A 17431-nucleotide genomic window follows, 5' to 3' on the forward strand; every position below is an offset into this window, starting at 1 on the left:
TCTTTGGACAGTACCATCCCCTTCAAGTGCCAGAAGCAGCCTGAAGCAGCAAAATTCTCAGCCCTGGTCACAGGGTGGTCCCAACTCTCCTCATATCCCTAGGACTCCCCCTAATTACTTTCTGGAAGATTCAGAATATCCCTGCCTTACTATGTTCTCCCTTAATCTGTTTTTGTACATGCTCCTTTGTTGGGAGTGGGGCTGCAGTCAGTTTAAATTGTTTGTTACTAGGAGCAGAATTCCTTTTTTGTCTCCTATCCTTGGCTTTCACTTGCCAAAAGGACTTTTTAGTTCTTACAGGGGACATGTAAGAAAGATGGGGGAAAACCTTTTAGAAAGGCATATGAGATTGTCATGCTATTAAGCTAAAATAAGTAGATTTCAACTAGATATAAAGAACATTTTTTTCAATGAGGGTGGTGAAATACTGCAACAAGTTGTCTAGAGAATTGGTAGATGCCCTGGCAACATCCAAGGTCAGGCTGGATGAGGTTCTGAGCTACAATATCTAGTTGAAGATGTCCCTGCTCATTGCAGGGTGGTTGGACTAGATGACCTTTAAAGGTTCCTTCCAACCCAAAGTAGTCCATGATTCCATGATACTAACTGCTATCTTTCTTTTTACTGGCAGATGCCTTTTTGACAGATCATGACTCATATTCCTAATCCCCATGTCACAATCCATAACAGGAGAAATGGTCTGTTATTGGTCTGTTATTTTTCAGTTTTTTTTTTTTTTTTTCCATCAGAACCAATTGAGTGAAATGGAAACCGCTGTCAGATATATCTGATAGGTTTTCTTGGGGTTTATTTCCAATTAGGCAGTCATCCCTCATATTTTTCATTTTCATTAAGGGAACTCAATGACAGAATAGCCAGGAACCAGGGTGTCTAGAATGCTGGACGTCCTTTTTCTGTTAAAAAAAAATTGCCACAATTGTGTAAAAATGACTACTTTTTTAGGTAGATTGAATTGACAACTAAAATTGTTAACAGCAAGCCTTACTCCTGCCTGTTGTCAGACATTAACTCCAATGTTAAATTAGCAGCAGTAATTACATGCTGAACACTCATTTTTTTTTCCCCCTCTGTGTTCTGCTCTCTTTCAGGCCGTTACTGTGGCACTGCTATGCCACATCCTATCACTTCTTTTGGTAATGCCTTGGTGGTGAATTTCATCTCCAACAATGATGTTGCTGCCAGGGGCTTCCATGCCACCTATGCTGCATCGTCATCATGTAAGTCCATACAACAGGTGCTACTTCCTTATGCCACTGACTTTTAAGAAAAAGAACAGATCCTTTACCTCTTTTTCTCTCTGCCATTCAATTTTTGAACCTCCCCTGTTGCTCTTTCTCTTTTTGGCCGAGGTGTCAGCAAGTACATCAACAAGCTAAAGAACAAAGAGACCAGGAGAATTGCTTTCTTGATTAGCAAGTGCTCTGTCTCTGTCAATTTTTTTTGCTGTTTTTTTGATTATGCCATCCTTTCCAAGCCTCTGCTGTCTCTTTCTTGTTGCAGCCTGCGGGGGTACTTTCCACATGGACAGAGGAGCTTTCAACAGTCCTGGCTACCCCGAGCTGTATCCGCCCAACAGCGAGTGTGTCTGGACAATCCACAGCTCCCCTGGCAACCGGCTCCAGCTGTCCTTCATGTAAATCCATTGCCAGGGGTCATTATTCAGCCTTTAACAGACCTGAAGGAAGGATGCTCTGTGTTTGTTAGGAAATGTAATTACCCAGTGATAAAGCTGAAACATATTTTTAGAGTAACTTGGAAAGAGAACACAGCAGGGGTTAGTGGCAGCTTGCAATCAGTGTTTCCCTGTCTTAGTCATTGCTTCTGTTAAGGCATATTCAGCATTATATAAATAGGTGGTTTATTATCTGAGCAGCATGAGATGGTGAAGCCAATTCTTACTCACCTATAAACAAGAAGAGGAAATTTAGCATCACTCTGCCTTTTCGTTACAAAGGAAATTCCTGCAATATAAAGATTCATTTTAGTGTTTGTTATATAGCTGATTAATATAAAGGGCCTAGATATCCCACACATTATAGGGTTATGCCTCTGGAGGGATCTTGACACATTTATGAAGTGGGCTGAGGTAAACCTCATGAAATTCAACACTGGCAAGTGCCAGATCCTAAACCTGGGTCAGGGCAGTCCCGGATATGCCCACAGGTTGGGCAGAGAAGGAGTTGAGAACAGCCCTGTAGAGAAGGACTTGGGGGTGATGGTTGATGAAAAACTCAACACGAGCCAGCAGTGTGCACTCAGAGCCCAGGAAGCCAAAGGAATCGTGGGCTGCATCCAAAGGAGTGTGGCCAGCAGGGCAGGGGAGAATTCTGCCCCTGTCTTCTGCTCTCATGAGGTCCCACCTGGAGCACTACATATGGTTGGGTTGCCCCAGTTAAAGAAAGACATGGAAGCCACAAAGCTGAAATAGGGACTGGAGCACCTCCCTTGTGAAGATGGGCTGAGAAAGTTTGGGCTGTTCAGGGAAGAGAGAGAGAGAGAAGAGGAGAGGGGAGAGGAGAGAAGGCTGTGTGGAGACCTCTTAGCAACCTTCCAGTATCTGAAGGGGGCATACAGGGAAGATGAAGAGGGATCTTCATCAGGAACTGCAGGGACAGGACAAGGGACAATAGCTTCAAACTGATAATGCACAAGTTTGGATTAGATGTTAGAAATTCTTCACTGTGAGTGTGATGAGGCACAGGAATAGGCTGCCCAGAGAAGTTGTGGATGCCCCAAACCTGGCAGTGTTCAAGGCCAGATCGAATGGGGCTCTGGGCAATCTGGTCTAGTGGAAGATGTCCTTGTCCATGGCAGAGGATTTCAAACTATTTGATCGTTAAGGTCCATTCCAACTCAAAACATTCTATGATTCTATTCTGAGATTCTAAAATTGATGTTAGATTTTTAAAAATTTCTTCAACAGTTAAAGCAGAGGAGCTACGACAATAATCAGAAGAATATGTGATGGAATTTTGTTTTCCCTGTAGTAAACTAACTTTCCTTTGAACACTTCTGAGAAGAAAGTCATGTGGAGAATTATGTGGAGTCCTTTACCAGGGTTGTTAGGTTGTTCTTTACCCATGAGGTAGATTTCTGAGCCTCCTCATTTCCAGGCATCAAACAGCGGCTGCTGCCAAGAAAGAGAGCACTGACCTTTAGCAAAGCTTATGAAGAATGAGCAGGAAAACAAAACTAACTCTGAAACCTGCATTTGTAATTAATCAGAACAAAAGGAAATTTTTTCTGGTAACACACTGACTGCATAAGACACAACTTGTTAGGCATGTGCTGATTCACTAATGCAATAAAAAGGACATTCTATTCCTCCACTACTCACTGAAGCAGAGAAAAAGCACTACAGCCTGAAAACATTTCCCAAAATGTTTTCCAGAAGCCTGAGAACATTTTTCAAAATGTCACAAAATAAGCAGTAACTTTTCAGAAACAACTCAAAATTCTCCTGTGAAGCAGAAACTTTCAGTGGAACATACATTTGCTTATATAAAGTGACACTGAGTAGATGTTAATTCTTTTTCTTCAGTTACAAATAGCTGAAAGGCAAGCTGAAAATACTGGAAAATATTGAGTAATTATGTTAGAAAGCACTATTTTTTAATTTAATTTAGTGTTAGGAGGTTATAAAGTTTTTTTTTGGCATGAGGCAATAATTTTCTTCAATGTCTGTCTTGCAATGCGAGGGCTAGCTTTAAATTGTTCTGAAATATATCCAGATGAGTGGTTGGAACCATTTCACAGCATGATATGCTGAACACATATGGCTATATTCAAATCTGAAAGGGAGAAGTTGTTACCAGAGTATCAGAAAACATGAATATTTAAGGCATTGGTTATTAGAGGCACTCTCTGGAATCTTTTCTATATATTCATAGCCTGCTTCTGGAAACCATGTTGATTTGTATAAAAGCAATTCATTTAAAATAACAGATGCTTTTTAGAATATATTTATCATTCACCTTGGTGCAATAATTAGTAATTAATTTGATTACTATGTATCATTCCTTTTCTGGGTTAAAAAGTACTTTAGAAGAGTTGATAACAATCCTTATTATTATTTTGCACACCCAGTTATGTAAAAATCAGAGAGGCCAGAGGAACAGTAATATTTTATAATTCTGGAGGAACTGCTAAGGGATTTCTGACCTCTGAGGTGCTAACTGCAACTAAATCAGCAATTGTTTTCTGACCACAGCATGTGCTGAAATAATAGACATATGAAGGGGCTAAAATATTCTCTGCACTCGACATTCACTGGATTTACATTAAAAATCTGGATTATATCTCAGGGCTTTCATGGTTGTTCTTGGAGAACCAAGAAATTTTAAAAGCATTTGAGAACTCCTTAAAATGTGTAACTCTGCACACTGAAGCTCTGTTATAAAATAAGGAGCTGGAAAGTCGTGCCCTGTATTGGTGGCCTTGGCAGGTGCTGAGGGTTTTGTTGCTGCCCTTTTCCTAAGCCTTACAGAAGGATACCATCCACAGTGGGATTATTGGCCTGGCAGGCCACACTCTGAACTATGTGCCAGTCCTGTGTGTGCTAATGCTCTTGTGCTGTGTTGGAACAGAGCATTTCAGCTGGAGGACAGCAGTGGCTGCACCAAGGATTACCTGGAGATTCGGGAAGGGAGTGACACAGGCGCGCTGGCAGGACGGTTCTGTGGGAGCTCCTTCCCTTCCAATTACACATCAACTGTTGGACATATCCTCTGGCTCAAGTTTGTCTCAGACCCCTCAGGCACAGGTGTTGGCTTCAGGGCCACCTTCTCTCACTGTGAGTAGATGTAATTTGATTGAAAGCTATTGTTCTTTCATAGTACTTCTGAAATTATTCTAAAAAGGGGTTGTTTGGGTCTCTAAAGTCTATTAGAAAATATTTGCTGATGTCAAAAAGTAAATTTAAAAATATTTTGTAAAACCTCTACGGAATGTAAAGGGAGTGCTCTTAAACATGCAAGAAGTATATCATATTTATTAGGCAATTGGAAAATTAAGAAAAAGTATTTATTTCTCAGCTTTCTTGTTGGTTTTTTGGGGTTTTTTTGGTTTTTTTTTTGTTTTTTTTGTTTTTTTGAGGGTTTTTTGGTTTTTTTTTTTTTGTTGTTTTTGTTTTTTGGTTTTTGGTTTTTTGGTTTTTTTTTGAGTGTGACAGTGTTCATCTTCTGGTTTGGATCTAGATGCCATCAGCCAGGGAGTGGAATTAGATAAAAGGGAATTATGCCAATTTATAGATCCAATATTTCAATGGACTACTGCCAACATCAGTCTGACTCAATGCTTGAACAGACTGCGGAAGCTAAACATTCATGGCCATTTTGATTATGCAAGCTAAACTTCTAATAATTTCCCTTCTTTTGAGATTTAACTCCTTTTCAAAATGAATTATCAATAGTTCAGACCTCAGTGAAGGCAGAACCATTTTTCACCAGAATGTGCACAGGCATTGAAAAAAAATTCTTTAATGATTTTGGGTAGAAATGAACATAAAGTAGTCAGAGTCAGGGAGGAGTTTAGGTGTGCTGTCTTCCTGCTTCCCCTACAGGTAGACCCATATGGCTCAAATGGGTAATTTCTTTCAGAAAAGGGAACACTGCATCTCTCAAAACAAGAAGATAATTGGATGTAAATCTTAGAGCTGTCTGAGATGTTTTACAGCCTTACAGCACCATCCAGTCCCAAACTAAATCACACGGGCCCCCCAGCTTTTCTTTTACTGTACATGAATTAGAGGCACTAGTTGTGTCCTTCTTGTTTTTCAGTGTTTGGAAATGACATTGTGGGAGAGAGAGGACAAATAGCCTCCCCCCAGTGGCCCAGGAGTTATCCTCCCAATTCCAATTACCAGTGGCGGATAAGCGTTAACGCTTCCCAGGTTATCCACGCCCGCGTCCTGCAGATGGATATTGAAAATCATCACAGGTGCCAGTATGACAGCCTAAAGGTGATTTCCTTCTGACAAGTTATTTTATCAACTTTAGTAAAATGGATGAATAGAGAAACCTAAAGGATGAATTGGGAGCATTTCTGAGGGTGTGGTGTGGCTTACTGTTTTTGCTGTGTTGTCCTTTCAATAATTATTATGTATGGGAAGAGTATTATATATTCAATAATATATATTGAGTATATTCAAAAATATATTCAATTATATATTCAATAATTATTTATTTATTTATACTCTTTAGCTCCCTAACAGATATTTCCAAGTTTGAAATTTACTGAAAATAAGTCCACAATGGTACAATCCTGAATATTACTATTAAAGAATTTCAGGTCAGATGCCAGACTGAAATTTGCTCCATGCTTGTTAAGGACAACAGTGATAGTAACATCTAAATGCTTCTAAAAATAAAGTTATTCTAAAATCCTACAAGGAACAATTCTTGTGCCTTCTTTGCTCTCTGCATCAGTAATTTGGCTGCTGGTGGCAGAAGGGTGCCTCTTTCTTGCAGTTTGATTGTTTCTCTGTACCCTCCCTGTACTATAGTCTAGATGGGTTAAAAAATAGAATAGTGGAATAGTTTGGACTTGGAAGGGGCCTTTTACAGCTTATCTAGTTCAAGCCCCCAGCAATAAGCAGGGGCATCTTCAACACAGCACCCATAGTGCTAAGCAAAATGAACAATAGAGAATGCAACTTCTTTGTGAACTTAGCCAACATAACCACTTAAATAAGGTAAATCTCTTCTTGCTTTCTTTTTTTTTTAAGCAGGTAATTAATCAATTATCCTTTTTTTTCTTTTTGAGAAAGTTAATGCTAGTTCAATATTTTCAGTTTTTTAGTTCATTATTAATTTACTGATATTCGAATGTAATATTAGTTCAAAAAGGAAATAAAACTTTTTCTTTCACCTCATGTCATATACTAGCAGCATTTTTTTCTCCTAACTCAGCCTGCCTTTCTTTGTCCCTCTGAAGGCAAAATGAGTTTTCTTAAACCAGGTAGACATTTAGTGAGTGCAAACCAGTCTGATCTTTAATCTCACTCAAGGATCAAATTATTAATGCAATGTTAATGTTTATTTAATAATTCTTATCTTCCTCTACTGGACATTTTTACTGGGTGGTAGATGAGAAGAACAAAATAAGCTTAAAAGGTGGCAAAGGAGAAACACCTTGTAACCAGACAAGATTTTGGGTTATAAATACATAAAGAAAATATTTCTGTATATTTATCTGATAGAATTCAAAATCAATATGTTCCTCAGTGGGTGGAAAAAAGATAAAGGAAAGAAAAGAAAAGTAATTCTTTTTCTCTCCCCTGCATATCATGGTTTGTTGGTTTTTTTCCCATCAAGAGTAAAAATTGTACTTTTGGACTCTTTTTAAAGTGGGATGTCATTCTATGTCCCCAAAGAGCAGCCCTGTGATAGGGAATGAGGTGAATTTGATGACTTCCATTCAGATCCTTCTTCTGTGAAAGCTTCACTTTTAACTGCATGTAATGGAAAGGAAGATTTTACTTCCTTTTTATAAGAGAGGTTTCTCTCTAACTTGGATATGTTCAAAGATCCCTCACTGATTGAAAGAGGGCAATTTTCTCCTTGGGAATTTGCTGAGTATGGGGCAGATGAAAATCTGGCTCTGTGAGGAACAGCACTGTTCTTCTTTCTGCAGGTGTTTGATGGGTCCACAGTTCATGCTCGTCTTGTTGCAACATACTGTGGTGCAGACCCTGCCTCTTTTGCATCCTCTGGCAGTTCCATGACAATCCAGTTCCAGTCAGATTCCTCTGTGACTGGAAAAGGCTTTCTTTTGGAGTGGTATGCAGTGGATGCTTCTTCTGTTACACGGACCATTGCTAGAGGTGGGTTTTCAGTGAGTTCCACAGCTGCAAGTGGTATAGCCAGTGATACACTCAGCTTTACTTAAAGAAATCCAAACAAACTTCCCCTCTAGAGAAAGCCCAAGTTATTAATGAGGGAAAGATTTCAGCAACATTTTAATGAAGCATTTTACTATCTTTTAAAAACAACTTCTAGAAACTCTTAGATAGACTAATTTACAGTGTTCTAAAAATAAGCATGTTGCTAGAGGATCATTTTTCTTTACACAGGTATTTAATTAAATCTAAACATTTGTTATGCTTTCATGGCAAATTATCCCTCTTGATTAACCATTCTAAATCATTGGTTACTGTGATATGAAACAAGCACAATAACTTCTCTTAAACTGTGGTAGATGCTCTTAGGTATTTTGTTAGATATTCCTCAAGATAAAATAGATCACAACATTGTTGCAGCAGGTGGCACAGGAACATCCTTTTAGATGAGGATTTTCAAGTTTTATACTTCCAATCCAAACTGAAGTTGAAGAATTCCTGCATTACTGTAGCTGCACACATCATCACTGTGCCCTCATTGTGCTTTATTGTAGGACTGTCATTTTATATTACATGAGGGGTGAATTCTGTTTAAAAAGAAGATGCTTTCTTTTTTTGTCTTCTTGTCCATGACAGGCGCATGTGGAGGGTCTGTAACAACTGAAGAAACACCTTCATTCCTCTTCTCACCAAGCTGGCCACAGAATTACAGAAATTTTGAGGACTGTATGTGGCTTATCAGAGCTCCTGGATCCACTGTGGAACTCAATATCCTGGCACTAGACATAGAATCTCACAGCTCATGCAACTACGACAAACTTACTATCAAAGATGGTGAGAAACCAATCTTGCCCTACCCTGTCACGGTGCAGTAGAGACCCAAGGTCCAAATACCTCAAATTCTCATCTCCATTGAGCCTAATCAATCTAGATAGCAACAGGAACATGCCCTAAAACAGTACTCTTCCTCTATTTTGAGACATTCTTCTAGTTAAAATAAAATTAACAAAGTCTAGCAAAATATTTGGTGATCTATAAAAATATTTCTAAATCTGTAAGGGGTTAAAGGTCTTGAAAAGCACCTTCCTGAAAGTGTGAGCCACAGCAACAGGCAGGCACACGTGGACTAATTCAGTTGTAACACTAATTTGTTCTTTTCATCCCAGGAGACAATAGCCTTTCCCCAGTACTGGCTACTGTGTGTGGACGAGAACCTCCTGGGCCAATAAGATCAACTGGAGAAGCAATGTTCCTCCACTTCACTTCGGATGCCAGCATCACTGGAGCTGGCTTTAATGCCTCTTATCACAAAAGTAAGACTCATTTCTCTTCTCCCCCAGATAAATGTCTGCCTTGCTGCTAGCAATGGGGTAAGAGAGTCCGGCATTGTTAAGAGCTTTCTACAGTTTAATTAATTAGACACACATCTAATTATTCGCCTCTCATGAATATGTGTTAATAAATTTCTTACTCTACAAAGCTAAAATTTGCTGTTTTCCCAGCAATATAATGCAACAAAGCATGATTCAACCTGACCAGTCACTTCTCAAAAGAAAGAAAAGCATTTGCCTAAGTTTATAACAGCTCAGCTGAAGGGTGAAAGAATGCTTAGCTAAGAGAAAGAAATAAATGACTCAAAGCACAAAGAGGCAAATGCAGGAATCTCTATAAATTCTATCAGGAATGTCAGCAATTTCCAGCAACAGTCCTCCCACATGAACTCAGGAATTATGACAGATTCCTGAATGGGCTGAGGCACTAAGAAAGTGTTTGGGCAACAGTGACAAGTGGGGAAGGTTTTCTGACTGGCAGCTGGAGTAGATGGCAGTGCTTTGGTCCATGGCTAGAAGCAATGTCCTCAGACAGCGTAATGATAAACTCATGCTGTGGGAGGTCCTGGACATTGCTGCCTGCTGATTCATCTGCTAAGTCTGAGAACAGTCTCACGGTCAGGATTTTGGTGTGTCATCTTGAAATCTATAAGCTTGTGATTTGGGAGATCATTCATCATGTGCCCCTCAGCTCTTCAAACACTCATTCCAACATTTATTTTAACCCATCACATGTTTTAGGAGACAGGGTTTTTCTCAAAATGAATAGGTGAATAGTTGACACTTTTGGGGTTTTTCTCTTTGCTTCAACTTTTATCTTTTTTTTTTTTTCAGGTTGTGGAGGATATTTGCACACAGGCAGGGGTGTGATAACATCCCCCAACTACCCTCAAAACTATTCTCCTGATCTAAATTGTTCCTGGCATGTAGTGGTAGCCACTGGATCTATCATTGCTGTTCATTTTGAACAGCCTTTCCAGATTCAGAGCGAGGACACTTCCTGCACCCTTGGAGATTACGTAGAGGTGAGGTTATTGGCTGGGTCACCAAATCCTCAAAGCTGTTAAAGCTACTGAATCTTACAGATTTACTTGTCAGTAGAGCAGCTCAAAATGTCATGGGGTGCAACTGCCAAAAGAGAAATACCAAAGATATTTCTCTCTATCTCACTCTCTCTCTCTTTTTTATTAATGTGCATTAATTAATCACTAGTTTATTAATTTCCCCTGTGGCTGGAAGCATTAAGATGGTGTGTGCACAAAGTTTACATTCCAGGGCTGTTTGCTTGAGTAACATTAGCAATTTCTGTTTTAGCTGAAGAATGGGTTAGATAATGCAGCCCCACCTTTGGTGTCTGCCAGAGGGAATGGACGTTTTTGTGGAAGCAGCCCCGTCTCCACCATGTACACCACAGACAATCAGCTCTTTGTCCACTTCACTTCTGACAGCAGCAATGAGGGTCAAGGATTCAAACTGAGATATGAGGCTAAGAGTCTAGGTAAGTCTAAGTAACAAACTTAAATTCTGCAATTTATACATATGTAACTCAGAGTTTTTCCTCTTAAAGGATATTTTTGTTCAAAGTCCGAACCCTGGTAAAATCAGATGCCTGCAAAAATGTCCTGTAGTGCATGATTTCTGATCTGACACTCAGATTTCTCCTTTTTAAAGAGTATCAGGCTCAGGTCACAGAACCTGAAAATATTAAAGATAGATTAAGAAAAAAAGTGAGAAATAAAAAAGAGACCCTTTAGTAGGGAAGTAGCACCTACAGTTAGGAAGAGATGTAAAAATTCATACAGGAAAGGAAAGTCTCCTGGAAACAAGAACTTTATTTTGAACATTTAGTACCCCATGCAAGCGCTACCTGAAGTCAGGAGCTTTTCAGGGCAGTGTATCTAGAAAGGTGGCAACATTTCTCACAAGTTTTACTCCCAGCTGAGAAAATAACATTAATTGCCAAAGCTAACTTCTTTGAAAGAATGAACAAAATAGAGACCAGGTCCCAGGAGGAAATCACAAACTTGGCATTTGCAGTTATCCCACTGTGTTCATGACAGACGCCAGTTGGCACACCTGGAGACCTGTTAAACAGAGTATCTAAACAACCAAGGCAACCTGTCAATCAGCTCAAATCTTCAAGTGCTTGATTTCGGCCTATTTTTCCCTGCTGCCCCAAAGAACTAGAATTACTTCAGAGAATTCGTGAGGAGAATAGGTGAAGCTGTACAATAGCATTTCTACCACTTCTATTCATGGAACCTGAGTAAAGCCCCAGGTTAACCAGTACTGCTAGAATGTAGAGGAGTTTAGGACAAAAAGGTTCTAGTCAAAATAAAGATATTTATGTCAGGTAAAGGACCTGAACAAACATTTATGTTTGCTCTGACTGGCATTCCTCACACATTCATTATTATCTCAGACATTTCAGTTCTTGAAAAGTAGAAGTTGGGAATGATTCACAGATACATTGATGGGTCTGACTAATGGGCTTCCTAGCTCTTGGGAATTGGCATAGTAACAATGCAAGAAATACGTTTTTCGCTTGTTTTATAAGCAATCCAAGAAGTAATAGCAGTTCAGTTCAGGACCCTGAATATTTGGAAATTAGGATGACTAGGTAAGCAGGAGTACAGGAGTATAGGATTCTACTGCGTTAAAATGCTTTTCCACAGCAAGCAATAGAATGCATTTGTTTTTTTATGTGACTGCATGATATCAAAAGGAAACTCTGTTGGAATATTGTGATAAGTCATTTTTTGATGCCTCACCCATTTCCTTTTCATGTTGTTTTTTACTGGTGATCTTTTCATTCCCAGCCTGTGGAGGGAACATTTATATCAGTGATTTAAACCCCAGTGGATACACATCTTCCCCCAACTACCCGAGCAATTACCCTCCGCATGCTGACTGTGTCTGGACCATCACTGCTCCCAATGGACATGCAGTAGAGCTGCAGTTTGAAGATCAGTTTTACATTGAACCTTCACCAAAGTATACATCCACATTGTTTTGCCTATTTTTCTTCACAGACTCCATTCTGACTTTTCTTTCTCTGTTACTTTCTCTAATTCCTCCCAGAGGACAAACACTTCTATATTTAAAGTCAAATGGTGTTAAGAAATTTTTGAGAGATCACTGACGCTGTCAGGTCTTTGGCTTACATTCCTAGGACATTGCTATGCATAAAAGAAACTAGTATGACAGAAAAAGTGGAAACATCCATGATACAAGGGTGCTTTCTGTAAAATCTGTGCTCCAGAGTTCTTTCATATTCACATTTTCAGTATTTTGGACTCTTGGGTGCTTTTAAAGCCAATGGGTTCTCACCATGACACTTTGCCTCCCTCCTCCATTGCCTGGCAGCTGGTTTGCAATGGGTCTACACATTTTGCACTCCCTGCCTGGACCATAAAAAAAGGTTGTTTTCCAGCTGATGTAGCTTCATTGGTAGGGGCTGTAAGAAAAAGGTGAGCCTGTGAAACCATATCCAGGAAAAATGGCAAAGGATTGAGAATCCCAAAGGTGTCCTTTCTGGCATCCAGGACAACTGCACCATTCTGAAGGCAAAGCTTATATTTAAGATATTTTGGGTCTTTGTATGCCCACCTAATTAGAACCCAGAATTGAATTTTTGTTCCCTTAATCTGTCTTCTTGTTGTCCCTTAATTCAACACATCTCAGTGAGACTAATAGGGAATATCTGCTGAATCTGAATCCTGCCAATAAAATGTATTTAAGATGATCACAACTACTTCACCAGTGCTGTTCATATCCCCACCCAGAATTTGCTCCTGTCCGATCTGATCTGATCATAGACTGAGTTCTAGATGAATCTTTTTCAATGTTTCTTGCACTTCTTTTGATTCAATTATTACATAACTGCCGTAGATTATGATCTTGTTGTTTCTGTCCTGGTTACACTGCATGGAAACCAATCTAATTCACTGCAGCTTCATGTCTTTGTGCACATACTGGAATGATTTTGAACCACCGCTGCCATACACTGAAAAGAAAATTGTCTCCTCTTCCAGCTGCACTTCCAGTTACCTGGAGCTGCGCAGCGGCGCCGACTCCAGTGCCCCCCTCATTGCCAGGCTCTGTGGAGGCTTGAGGCCCGGCTCACAGAGATCCTCAGGAGCCGTCATGTACCTAAGGTTCAGGTCTGACAACAGTGCCACACGCGTGGGATTCAATGCTAAATACTCCATTGGTAATGCTTGCGTTTGTCATTTTCTATGATTTTAAAGATTTTTGTTTCAAGTGTTAGACTTCTGTAATAGGGCTTAAATCAGACCTGTGGGATGGGCTGACAGGAAGATGCCTCTTTCAGTTACTATTGGAGCTAAGGCTTGAGAATATCAGCATGTTCTGCACCTGGAAAGAGCTGAAAATTAGGGGAATATTAATAGGAAAGAGCTCATAGACCAGCAGCAGTAGCAGAAACAACCACTGGATAACCACTTGCCAAAGCCAGTTGTCAAAGGAGCAGTAGGAAAAAGGTCAGTGTGGATAAAATCATGTAACATGGTTTGATTTTCAGCCTGCAAATTTAGTGTCACTTTCATGAGCAGGGTTCTGAAGGGGAATGTGAAGATCCGCTGAGAATTGATGGTAGAATAACAAATTAGGAGCGTCTCTATGTAAATGTAAATAGATCTATAAAAAAGCTGCTAGATAAACAGGGGCAGCATAATAATGGACTGGAAAAGGAATGAGCTATGAAAACCATTATTTGCCATCTGGGAAAGAAATACTTTAGTTACTTCTTCTCCAGCTGCAAAAACAGAGTTAGAATGCACTAGAAAAACATTTAAATTCAAGAAAAAATAGTCCTTGATAAAATTCAGAATTCTGATACTTTTTTTGTTTTGATTATGTTAATAATCTTCAAAGAATATCAGCCATTACGTTAGTGTCATGTATATAGGAAATCTTAGGACTGTTAATTTCTCAAAGGCAAATAGTGAACTGTATTTTTTAATACAGAATTTTGCTCATTGCATTAGATCTGAAACACTAAAGCCAAAATAGAGTGCTATCATATTTCTGAATGTGAAAACTGAAGAAGCTTACATATTAGTAGGCTTCTTATTAGTATATGAAGCCATAATTTACATTTAATTGTAACAGATTTACAGTATCTTAGCTGAATGTCAGTCATCCTGAAACAAACCACTAATGACTCACAGAACTGGCATTATGAACACAACTGTTACTGCCATGGAAAGATCGTAACTAACAGACACAGAATGCACTAAAAAAAAATCCAGCTGGGAATATTGTTTCATAGAATCATGAAATATCCTGATTTGGAAAGGAACCACAAGGATAATCAAGGTCCAGCTCCTGGACCTACACATGACCACCAGAGTCACACCATGTGCCTGTAAGCACATGTTTGCTGTATGCCTTGCTACAAACTTATGTTTGCAGGTACAGCAGAGAAAGGAGTGTTCAGAGAGATACAATTAAAAATTAATAGCTGTTTTACACACTGTGCAGTGATTACTCACTAAGGCATCACAAAGAGTGAGTAGGAAGGGATGAAAGGAAAAAGGAATCTGAACTACAACTGTTGGCTCAAACCAGAAGTCAACTTTTGTCTGTCAGAAAAAATTGAGATCCACACTTAGCAAGTTTCATTTCTTTTTAATTTACCAGTCACATGTTTGCAAGGTTTTCTGGTAAATATGGGCATAGATAGAGATTAGATTGAAAACTGTGAATTTATTCAAATTATAAGAGATACAAAAGAGAGGAAGGGATGTTTGCACTGGCAAGGTGTGTGTGGGTATGGGGGGGAGGGGGTGTGAAAAAAAATAAAACATAACAGCAACCAGGACTGATTGAATTAGATTGAGAACATGGAAGATTTTTAATTGGAAGGTAATTCCTGTCTTATTACCACAGTTAGAGAGCAAGTCAGTTGTACCTTACCTGTAAGTCTTACTTAGGAGAAAGATCATCTCTGTGATGTTCTTTAGTCAACCAAATAATATTCTTCCTTTTGCAGCTCCCTGTGGTGGGACAGTGATAGGACAAAGTGGTATCATTGAGAGCACGGGGTATCCTGACCTTCATTATCAAGACAACCTGCTGTGTGAATGGTTTCTGCAGGGCCCCTGGGGCCACTATCTTACCGTCAGACTAGAAGGCTTGGACATCCAAAGCTCTGCTGGGTGCACAAATGACTTCGTGGAGATCCGAGAATACAACGCTTCTGGTCTGAGAATTATTTCAGTGTTTGTCTTCCCCTCCCTAGTACTACTAGGAAACCTCATCTGAGGTTCCTGAAAGCATTTCCCTTTGGGTATAAAGTGAGCCTTTTCAATGTGCAGTGTTTTATTGTGTCTGCCTTTCTTGATGATGCAAAGTCAGGCAAACAACACCCTTCTATTTGCCAACAATAACTCGATTCCACTAGTTTACTCCTGTCTTTCCAGTTGAATTGGAAAGTGACCTTCAGTATAAATATAAATAATATATTTATATAAATTTCTCTTTCTCTATGTGATTTTTGCAGGAAATTTGTTGGGCAGGCACTGTGGTAACACTCTCCCTGAAGCTGTGGACACCTCTGACAGTTTTGCTTATGTCAAGTTTGTCACTGATGGATCAGTCAATGCCCGGGGATTCAGACTGCGCTTTGATTCCAGTACTGAAGGTTGGATTTGTAGGGTTCAAATCTATTCTCAGGGAGCAACTTATACCATAGACCAAAGTCATATATGTCTCAGTCTTGCCACAATGAGAGGCTTGCATCATCTGACATCAAAGCCTGTGGGTCACCCAGGCTTCTGAAGCCTGGGATGAGCCCTTCAGAGAAGGAAATATTAGCAATTAGACTAAAAGGAGTTGCTGTGGTCAGTTAATACTCAGCTGCTTTTATGACTGAGTGATACAGACTGGCAGGAACTTGGCTGTTTAGACAAACATATGGACAGAGTAGGGGGATCAAATCCTCTCAGGATCTCTTTTTCTCACAAAACTGATTTTTTTTTTTTTTTTGGCTACAATTCCATAAGCAATGCTTTAGTCTGAGAAGTGTACCAATATTTGGATCTTTCAGAATGTGGTGGGGATCTTACTGCACCTGTTGGAACATTTACTTCACCCAACTACCCCAACCTCTACCCCCATAACCGGGTGTGTGAATGGAGGATCACAGTGGGAGAAGGGCGACGTGTCACCCTCACCATCAATGACATGAAAACTGAAGAGCACTGGAGCTGCTCATCAGATTATGTGGCTGTGAGTATTGGGTGTAGAGCCAGAAGATGCTCTTCCTAATCCCTTTGTGGAGAATTAATGGATGTAATAAAGCTGAAAGGTCACTTACAGGTCTATATATGGTTTTTAGACAAATCGTAATTTAATCTGGGGAAAGCAGATAAATGAGAGAAAGTTACCACTGTGGAGCATCTAAACTCATCTCCTTATTGTGGAGTATGGAAATTCTGATACTGTGGCCCAGGCAGAGTAAAAAGATTCAAGGAATCACTGGAGTTGTCTTTTTATCAATTATGAAAAAAAACATTGGGTTTTTGAAAGCTTTCAATGTCTCTTTTCTGGGCAAACAAAATCCATCAGTCAGTCCCAGGTTTTATTGACTTAGAGAGTATCTACTGCTGTTGTTACTGTTTGCTGTCCATTAATAAAAGAAGTAGAAAAAGACAGAGATTGCAGCAAATGGCTGCTCTGAATTAAAGATGGAGAAACCCCAAGAAACTTTACTTGTATATCACTCTCCACCTTGAAAAAAAGGTAGATATTTATAGGTTACTTTGCCATGTTTATTTTTGATTTCTGGTTATTTAGTGAAAAAAAAATTCAAGCCTGGCACACAGACCTGGACCTGGTCAGATGTACAAATGCCTCAAAAATATGATTCCTCTGAAATTGCAGGAATGTGAAGTAGAGTTTAGCTTCCCACTTCCTCAGATAAGCAGTGCAAACACAGGAATTAACTGTAGGATGATCAGAAGCCAATCCAAGTACAAGCATGGGGGTCTGAAGTAGCTATTCATCCCGTGAGGTTTGTAGATGATGTTTCCCTTGTTTTTCTTCACAGATGCTTTAGACAAACCTTTGGCAGATGACTTTTTATCAGATAATGATCTCTTAAAGGAAAATTTTTCCTGCTGACTTTTCTGCCTTCAATACGCTAATATATTCCAAGTCTCAGTGGGAAATGTAATTTCTGCCTTGCTTGCACTGCAGAGTAGAAAGAAGGAAATTA

The 17431-nt window shown here is 39.5% G+C and overlaps 1 protein-coding gene across 1 annotated transcript in view; it reads left to right on the forward strand.

Annotated features, from left to right (window-relative positions):
* CUBN (cubilin) overlaps positions 1-17431 on the forward strand; it is a 143365-nt gene that overhangs the window by 83121 nt on the left and 42813 nt on the right. Inside the window, 14 exon segments of the mRNA XM_058035258.1 lie at positions 1110-1238; positions 1522-1654; positions 4608-4813; positions 5799-5980; positions 7654-7843; positions 8495-8692; positions 9025-9171; positions 10024-10214; positions 10504-10687; positions 12009-12183; positions 13224-13402; positions 15206-15415; positions 15716-15856; positions 16262-16443. Of these exon segments, the coding sequence (XP_057891241.1) occupies positions 1110-1238; positions 1522-1654; positions 4608-4813; positions 5799-5980; positions 7654-7843; positions 8495-8692; positions 9025-9171; positions 10024-10214; positions 10504-10687; positions 12009-12183; positions 13224-13402; positions 15206-15415; positions 15716-15856; positions 16262-16443 (2447 nt within the window).

The sequence above is a fragment of the Melospiza georgiana genome, chromosome 1, assembly GCF_028018845.1.
Source record: "Melospiza georgiana isolate bMelGeo1 chromosome 1, bMelGeo1.pri, whole genome shotgun sequence".
Taxonomy (NCBI): Eukaryota; Metazoa; Chordata; class Aves; order Passeriformes; family Passerellidae; genus Melospiza; species Melospiza georgiana.